The sequence below is a fragment of the Lissotriton helveticus genome, chromosome 5_1, assembly GCF_964261635.1.
Source record: "Lissotriton helveticus chromosome 5_1, aLisHel1.1, whole genome shotgun sequence".
In the NCBI taxonomy this organism is placed as follows: Eukaryota; Metazoa; Chordata; class Amphibia; order Caudata; family Salamandridae; genus Lissotriton; species Lissotriton helveticus.
In genome coordinates, this window is record NC_136065.1 from 862,482,530 (window position 1) to 862,491,781 (window position 9,252).

General features: G+C 44.4%; 1 protein-coding gene across 8 annotated transcripts in view; it reads left to right on the forward strand.

The window, feature by feature from the left end:
* The window catches only part of NCOA4 (nuclear receptor coactivator 4), a 72,967-nt gene extending 64,028 nt beyond the window's left edge, over positions 1-8,939 (forward strand). For all 8 annotated transcript variants that reach the window (XM_078643344.1, XM_078643345.1, XM_078643341.1 and 5 more), the window contains exon 10: positions 7,505-8,939. In XM_078643344.1, coding sequence (XP_078499470.1) covers positions 7,505-7,510 — 6 coding nt within the window. In that variant the 3' untranslated portion in view covers positions 7,511-8,939. The remainder of the gene's footprint in view (positions 1-7,504) is intronic.
* Positions 8,940-9,252: the final 313 nt, after the last annotated feature.

The following is a 9,252-nucleotide window of genomic DNA, read 5'->3' on the forward strand; positions in this document are numbered from 1 at the left end:
TTCTGTTTTACTTCACTTGGAGATATTTATGAAATGCAGTTATGGCCTTTGCCTTATCCTCAAAGTATACCCAGGTATCTTGATTGGATCTAGATTTTCTTTTTTTTCACAGTGCAACTAAACAATGCATTGTTACTCTCCTAATCGTTAACATAATTCCTGAAAGTGATATAGGGAATCCATAAAGGCATCACCAGCGTTGGTGATCATAAAGATTTGAAACATTCCTTAGCGTTCTCTGTATATTTTTAGGTCTCACGTGGCGTACTGCGCACATGCGCAGTCGAGCTCGAGAGATTTTGTTTTTAGGAGAACTCCGCTAGTGAGGGTTAAGCCCCGCCCCTCTTCTCCATTGGCTGGCCTCCTAAACGGTGGCCAGCCATTGGAGAAGAGGTCCTAGTGACGTTCTCCTTTCTCTTTTAGCCCCGTCCTTTTCAGATTGGGTTCTTTGACTTACTGCTGAAGTAAAAGGTTTCTTATCTTCTTTATGGGTCCAGATGGTCCCTTGAAGATAAGAACCTTTTATGCCAGGAGGAAGTCGGGGCGTCCAGTTTGAAAGGGACAAGGCTAAAAGATTAAAGGCAGCGCTTTCCCTCTCTCCGCCGTCCTCTTCCTTCTCCCTTCCCGTCTTCTTGCCCCCCCCCCCCCCTTCCCTCTGTGCACAGTTTCTGCAGTCCAGTTACCCCTTTCCTGTGGGTGCTGGCTCTACTCGCACACAGCGCTGCCTCTCTTGTCTTTCTGCACCTAAATGTGTTCTTATCTCTGCTCTCTGCCCCTTCGCATCAAACAGACCCGGTGTGTAGCATATCCGACCTCGGGTTTCATACAGATCTACGAAGCAACGCGTCAAACCCACCGAGCTGGCCCGACAGCAATTAGAGCCTCAACAAAAATACCCTATCTTCATGATTTGCGACCTAGCATCACGTCGCTATCACTCAACTGTCTACTCAACGTGTATCCTTCTGTTCACAACAAAGTCAGGTTTGTAGGGCAAGTTTATTTTCTCACTACTAGCGGCTTCCAATGGCGCAAGCTTGAGTTGCCTTTTGCGCACTCCTATTCTCCGGTGATGGGGCCTTTCTGATATAATTCACTATAATGTGCAACATTTTACAGCCCTTTGTGGTGTCGGCGCAAGACAGCTGCTTACAGCTGCATTGAAGTAGTACCAGGAATTCAAACAAATAATCTAGGGTCGAGGATGTGGCCTAACGGCTACAGTTGTCGACCTCGCAGCTGTGGAGCCCAGTTCGAGTCTCGGCAGGGATGCGCAACATCTTGTGATGCTGGGCAAATCGATAATCTGCCCGTGCCTAACACAAAAAAAGTGTCCCTCTGTAACGCAACTGGTGCTCGTGTACTGCGCCCTGACCGATACCTTTGGGTCTAGTTCGCCCTATATAAACCCCCTTCCTCCCCCCCCCCCCCCCCCCCCCCCCAACACCCACAAACAATAAAATTGAAAACTCTCCTGTTTCAAAAGAACTTCACAATGAAAGAGGGATTTACACTGCTGGGTCCAGTGAAATGCTACCGTTTTGGGGACAGATCTCCACCCACTTACCGCCTTCTCACTATCGGGTCTCTCTTTACATCCCTCCCCTTTCCTTGAGCGCTCTCAGGCGCCCCCTGAGTAGGCCAGAGCGTTACACAAATAAAAAACAAAACTCGATACCGTCCACAGCTCGACCCGGTGTTTGTCCCAAAGGAGATGGCACTTGGAAAAAAAGCATATTCAGCTGTCGCTTGGTCATGTTTTGTTTTATTGCAGGCCATTCCTGAGGGATGTTTGAAAGATTTGCTGCGCTAATATAAAAGGATGCGGATATCACGGGATTTTCGCGCTCTTCCTGCGCAAACTGCGCCCCGTTAAGTGTGTCCATCACTAGGACAGCTGCCCAGACATTCTTGTCAGCTGACACAGTGAAATAAGGATGGCTTCCAGACTGCCATGATTGGCAGAGGAATCCTTTACCCTCCCAGTAGGAAAATGTCTGCAGCAACAGATGCCTAACAAAAGCCAAGAGCCAGGCACACGCTGCTTCACGAGTCCCGCTCGCTTCTCTGCTTCCCCCAGCGTCTCGCATGCCCTCACCCAACGAGCATGCGAAGGACAAGGCGTCCTCAACTTGGCAAGAGTCCCCGCCAAGGTTCAACGCGGCCAGTAAGGATAGTCTTCTTTACTCCTAGACACCATTTCAGGAAGAACGGGGTGAGGCTTTTCAAGCTCTTAACACATCCGAGCTTACAGGGACTGCAAAGCATTCTTTAATACTAGACATAATCCACAGACTTCCCCCAAGGCTGCTGCTACGCAGTCTACGTCTACAATAAATGAACCATCTTCACAAAAGTGTCCGCAGTAGCCCACAACAGACTTCAATAGGCTCCGAAAAACACGACGAGTCCACTCGCTGTTGAAATTTGACTGGATGTTTACAATCCAGAGTAGACTCAGCTCACACTGTGAGGTTGCCTCTTAAAGGGGGTCAGGCGGGGGAAGAGACGGGCGTTTTTTCTGTCTGTTTTCGCCAAGGCCAGTAGGGCTGGGCAGGAGTCTGTCCCATGTCAGTGAGTTCTCAATGAAAGGGCTGGGGCTGACTCAGTGCGAGAATTAGAAGCAGTTACACTCCAGGCTACTGTATACAGGCATGGTCGGTAGGGCTATGTATGGGGAGTCATATATGCTACCTTGTTTGTGAAAGGCAGGGCTGGGACAGAGAGAGTCTGGGAAGGGATCAGTGACCTGCTAGACCACTTTATACAGGGCCGGTGGGGCTGTGGTGAAGCCGGCCGGGTCCTGTTGGGACCCGTGGTTGGGGGTGAGGCTGTTGGAGTCTGAGACAATCTCACGCCCATTGGGGTCTCTTTGTTAACCCCCTGGTTTCTGGGCGGTCGGCAGTCCACGCCTTTCTTTCTTTTGTGTAGTTATTCATTTGTTTTGTTTGTTTAATTGTCCGCACTCACTGCAGCGCCCATTTCAGCAGCTCCCTGATGTTTGGAGATAGGTAGATGATTGTCAAAGGCTCCGCATTTCACCCGGCCTGTCCCTTTAAGAGAAAGCTGGTCGCCTCCCTCCTCGATTTGCCAATGGGATCTTTCTCGACTTCTGGAAGAGGATGAGAGAAGAGACCTGAGGAGATGATAAGCCTTTGAGGGGGTCACGTGAGCGCGCCCCATCCAGTGGAACAGTCCGGACACACCCCCGGGCAGCATTCACACCAGAGCGAGCTAGAGGGATGTCCTGCACTCACCCGGAACCCCCGACCTCTCCTCCGACTGAGTGACCGCCGCAGAGCCTCGCCCCGCCTGTGTGTGTGTGTGTGTGTGTGTGTGTGAGAGACTCTGTGTGAGAGACTCTGTGTGAGAGACTGTGTGAGAGGCTCTGTGTGTGTGTGTGGCTCTGTGTGTGTGTGTGGCTCTGTGTGTGTGTGTGGCTCTGTGTGTGTGTGTGGCTCTGTGTGTGTGGCTCTTTGTGTGTGTGGGGCTGTGTGTGTGTGTGTGTGTGTGTGGGGCTGTGTGTGTGTGTGTGTGTGTGTGTGGGGCTGTGTGTGTGTGGGGCTGTGTGTGTGCAAATGCAATAGTTCTCGCATTTGCGACAGATTAAGCTATTGGCATTGTAAATGACAATACCATTTATTTATCTATTTTCAAAACCAGCACATAAATAAAAATGTTGTCATTTACAATGCCAATAGCTCTAACTTTTGCAAAGGCGAGACCGTTGCATTGTAAATGCTTGTTCATACTGGTTTGACTTTTTTTCCTGTCAGTATAGAGCTCTCCTGTATAGAGTTCAAGCCCTGCGAGACCAATGTGTGGTCAGGCTGCCATGTGCCTTGTGTATGCTATCCAGATCTTGCTCCGTGATGCCGAGACCTATGACCTCTAGGCCTTTTTTTAAACCAAAAGCCATTGGGAAGGGTGAAACAAAGTTATTATTGGCTTCCCACTCTCAGGACATGGTAGTGTTACCAGGCATATTAACCTCTCCCTAATGTCTGAAACCTTTTTGACTGATGGCCTTTTCGTGAGTTTTCCTCCCTTTTCGTGAGTTTTCCTCCCTTTTCGTGAGTTTTCCTCCCTTTTCGTGAGTTTTCCTCCCTTTGACAATATAAACATAACCACAAGCAATAGTCTACCTAGCTGCATCGTAGATAATGATTGATTGTTGAAGGACAAGTCCAAGATCGGTGTGAAGTTTTACCTCTCATCTGACGTCCTTCCAATTAAAAAAAACAGCATAGGCAGAGCCAATAGGTTGGATATGTCCTCTTGGCTTTTACAATGCTTATTTCGTTATGGTTTTTGTTTAACTTTTTGGGGGGCTGAGGAGCTGCTAGACCCGTGTGTTAAAAAAAAAAAGTGTGTACATATAGATAATCGCAAAAAAAATTTGACAAAGCCAGTAGGCCGCGCCTTAGACCTGTTAACTTCACCAGTAGTTTTTAGCCATGCAATGCAGCATCCCGATGCTGAGCCGGATGACTGAAGGTAAAAAAAAAAGCATATGACTTCATAGACTGCGTCATTTTCTGTGAACGCACCACATATTCCAAGGCCTACAATTATGGGAGTGTTTGTTTTTATTTACTGATCCAAAGTGGATCGTTAATAGTAAGAAATACGTTGTGTGAAAGAGATTGTCTTAGGGCTGATGGTGCAAACACCACAGAGAATGTGGATGGTTAGAAGCAACAAGGTCCGCTGTGGCAGAGGAATCAACATAACAGAGAAACACAGAGCGTGGGTTAGAGACACTGGTGTGGGAGTAATGTGGAGTTGAAGCACACAGGTACAAATGCAATGCAGAGGAAGGGAACACTTTAATGAATGTGTCACGGAGTGGGGAGTGAAAGAAGTACACAGGAGAGCGAGAGCGAGCAACACAGAACCAAACCGGGGCCAAGTGAAGTACACTAGGTAGGCAGCTGGAAAACATACTCACTCTGGAAGAGTGAGTAAACAAAAAGGGGAGTGAAAGTAGTACACCGGAGAGAGAGAGCGCTACACTGCACTAAACGGGCCAAGTGAAGTAAACACACTCACTCTGGAAGAGTGAATAAACAAAAAGCAAATGGTGCTTGAAAATAAGGCACTGGAAGGAAACAATTTATTGGGCCATGCTCCAGGGGAGAGAACACAAGAAGAGGAAGTAAAGCCCAGTTAAGGCAACATATAAAAATCCAGTGACAAAACAACCAATGGGCAACCTTAATACTCACTGCAAATTTACCCAACTGATCCCATGCCCCGTCTGGTAGGCGAAACTAAAAGTAAAATAAACCAGCTGGGAACAAGGCAGAGGGACATGGACATCCATTGAGCAAGGATGGTGAAAAAAGTATTTGTATATAAACAAGAATTCATGGTGCAGGCTAAATGGCAAAGCTTTGCTTGTAATAAGCACTGTTATAATAAAAACCAAATAACATCACATACTCCATTAATCTTATTCAACCATCTGTTTACTCAACACTCGCATCTCCATCCATCTTCAACTCCTCTGCACACAAACTGAACCGAAACGCAATGAAGGATGAGTGCTGCCGTATCTCCCTCATCCAAGACGGTCCTTGACTCATTGGTGACTTTGATCAGTGTGGTCTCCATGCTGTACCCAACTCTATAACCAAATTGCGTGGGATTCAATAGATGATTGGATGAATTGCCAGTTGAGTGTTAATAATTTTTTTCTACCATCTTTGCAGGAAAGGCAGTCTTGACATCACCAAATAAAACTAAAATTACATATGTATATCAAGATTTAATAGGGCAGAATTGGAGATAAGGGTGGCCAAGGCCTGAACCATTTCCCCAAGGTGAAGTAGTTAGAGCTGCTGAAATCTATGGGGGGGGGGGGGGTGCTCAGCCCAAGAGTTGGCTTTAAAGGCCCAAAGGATGAGCTCTAGCATAATGTCAACTAAGGATGATTTCCAGAGCTCCTGGAGTGAAAAAAAAAAGTACATTCCCTGGTCAACGCAAGTTATCGAATCATGTAAATATTTCAGGACGCTCAGTAGCAAAGTGTTCATTTCAATGCAGTGTTTTTCAAACTTAGGTCGTACCATCCTAGGCAAAATGTCACCTCTGCGTTGGTTTAAAATAAATAGATTTCTCGAGTGTATGTACGATCGCCTAAAACAAAATGTCAAATCGGCAGTCTTATCAATACAGCACAGCTTAACTTAAAATGAAGTGTCCCGCAATAAGAGATGTAGTCAAGCTCTAAAAGCAGTGGCAGTGACTCCCATCCTATCAGCAGCACACACAGTCCGTCTTCCTTAACAACTTAAAACGAGCTGTGCCTGGGAGAGGCCTGCAGCGCTACAGATGCAAGTCTGGACTGACCATGCGGCCCGGCGCCTTCGGAAAACAGGGAGCAAGCGTGATGAGATAGGACCAATATTTACAGAAGAAGCCTGGAGTTAGTGCTGCAAGGATGATGGGGTGCGGTAGCGACTCGATGCTTTTAAGCAGATCCAGACCGTAGCAGTGAATGCACAGCTGTCCTGGTGCATTCCTGCCTGGTGTACAGAGATGCCAACAAGTTGTGCATGGGAACGGCCCACAGTGCTGGAGAGGCAAGTCTGGTCTGACCGCACTCGCTGGGTTACAACGGAAAACTTTGTGCAAATGTGATGAGATAAGAACGATATTTACAGGCCTGTTTATGGAGGAAGCCTCAAGTGAGTGCTGAGGGGGCATGGTAGGGGCTGGATGCCTTTAAGCTGCAACGAGTAACCAGCCAAAAGGGAAGCTTCAACAAAGACGAGCAGAAAAGATGAGGAGGAAAAAAACATTCTTAGACACGAACAGATGAGCACCAAAGTGGAAAGATACCAGTAGTTGGGTGCTGCTCCGTGGGAGGAAACAAATGACAAGGAGAGACAAAAAAGGAAAGATTAACCATTAGCAAACAAGCCTTTTTGAAGGACAACCAAACTTGCAAATAAAAAGCAATTGGCAGCTATAAGCCCACAAAGTGTATCCAACATGTCTCGAAGAGACAGCGTAAGCTCGACCTGAGAAAAAGAGTGAAAAGGACTTTATAGTTCAGTGAAAATGTCAATTAAAACTTTAAGCTAACAAAATCACTGAATTTCATCAGTTTTAGTTATGTCAAGTAATTATAACTTGTAATGTAACTAGAACTCGTGATTTTGCCATGCATTGTGTTATCAATGATGTCTTTCCAAATATCATTAGGGCTGTTCTCAATAGTCGTTGAACATGCCATGAGTGAAGTAATATGTGAGGGTACAAGCAGTTTTTGGCAAGCTATTGAAATCTTAATTTAGCCGAATAGCATTGTTTCTTTGAATCAATATTCTGTATGACATGCACTTGAATTTAAAGTAAGCAGACAACACGGGTAGGCGTTTTGTTTTATATGAACCCTTATTCTTGGTGAATCACAAGTACTACTTTTTGCGGTGAATTGCTGTCTAATTAGTGAATTAGGGTGTTCTAACGTATGTGCTTTTTCCCTTTCTTGTAGATGTGAAGAACTATAAAAATGTAGAACAACCAGTTAGCCTTCACGCTGAAAATCGCACATGCTAGATCTTTGTGATGGAGATCTATTCTGAACTTTTGTCCCATGTACACGTGTCCAGTCATGGTAGTTTTTGTGGACATACATCATAAGTATACCTTGTTAGTCATGTCATCTGTTCGGAATGGCCTTACCATCTGCCCTTTTCCAACCATAATCAAGCGATATGAAGGCTAGAACATATAAAGCAGGTTGAAACTTTACAGACCTCGGAAAGATTTATTTTTTGGGAGATGTTGTTTGTCAATCCATGCTGTTCAGCACTCCTTTATTGGGTTCCCTGGCACTCAACGATCAGCAAGAATGCAATAGGATTTAAGTGCAATTTTGTAGAAGAATAGACCCAAGTGTTTAAATGAAAAAAATATTTTACCTTTTTCTCTAAATGTATTTATATAGCTAATATTTTACTGTCTAGTTATTTCCATTCGCCAGCACATAAAACTACAGTTGTTACTAAGCATTTGTTGCACCCAGGTACAAGAAAGTGGGGCATAACGCAAAGACCAGAACCTTGACCGTTGGTCAGTATTTTTCACAAGTGGTTTGTGTTGCTTTGACAGACCTATTGGCGTTGTGCGTTTTTGTACTGAGCGTGTGACATTGGAATACTTAGGAATACCTGAACTTTTAAAGGTGCTGATCAGGTTGTGTTAATCAGTAAGGCAACTGCTTTGCCCACTCAATTAGCAAATAACTGTTAACCTTTTCCTGGTTATCTTATTCTTGCTTAGCAACCTAAATGCTTTGATTATTTTTAAAAAGTATTTTAATTATTGTTTAGGCTTTACAAAGGGCCGAAATCAATACATGTACACTTATGGATAATATATGCTGTACTCTCTGAAGATTAATTTAAACAAACTGTTGGTCTTAAATTTGAGTTAGGATAGCATTCCTAATTTTTCATAATTTAATTGTTCAAGCTACACGTGGTTGATGGGTGTGTACACAAAAGGGCCGAGTGTGAGTTGAACAGGTTACACAATTTATGGGCTCTTGACTTCAGATACAGTCTTTGTAACGCAGTGTACTTGAACAGTGTGGATTGAAAAAACATTGCTTGATAATCTCATGTTCTCGATTTGGAGTGTTCTTGTTAAAGATGTAATTGAATTTGCATATTTGGAATGCTAAAAAAATTCATCAAGATGTATGTCTTTAACATTTAACCAAACTTGTGTCCGTAAGAAAGTGAAATTGACTAGTAGTTATTTAAACGGATTGGACAAGAATAATTTTTTTGACTTTTAAAAATCTGTCTCTCCTACGTAGTTGATTTGTATAACAATATAAACTGAAAAACATTCATGATCAAGCATATTTACTTTATCCAATTTTGTATGTCATGATTATCCATTAAAGTGTTGCAGCCACATTACTCGTGTTTTAAATAATCAATTCCATACAGAGTATATTTGTTTTCGTTTGTTTCCATTGAGTCTCTTTCAGATTGCAAACGGATGTTCTGTGCAGCATCGTAGCCAGTTTCTCTACCAAAGATAGCTACCGAACGGGAGGCAACAGAAGACTTTTTCCTCACACACAAGTACAACACCAACTGACATTGCGAGCTTCCCAGGCACAGTACATATCCGCATATGTTTCGGCAATTAATGCTTCCTTCACATGCAACTGGGACAACACCGCCAGAAAGTAGTGCAGATTGATTTCTGATGGATACTTCATAC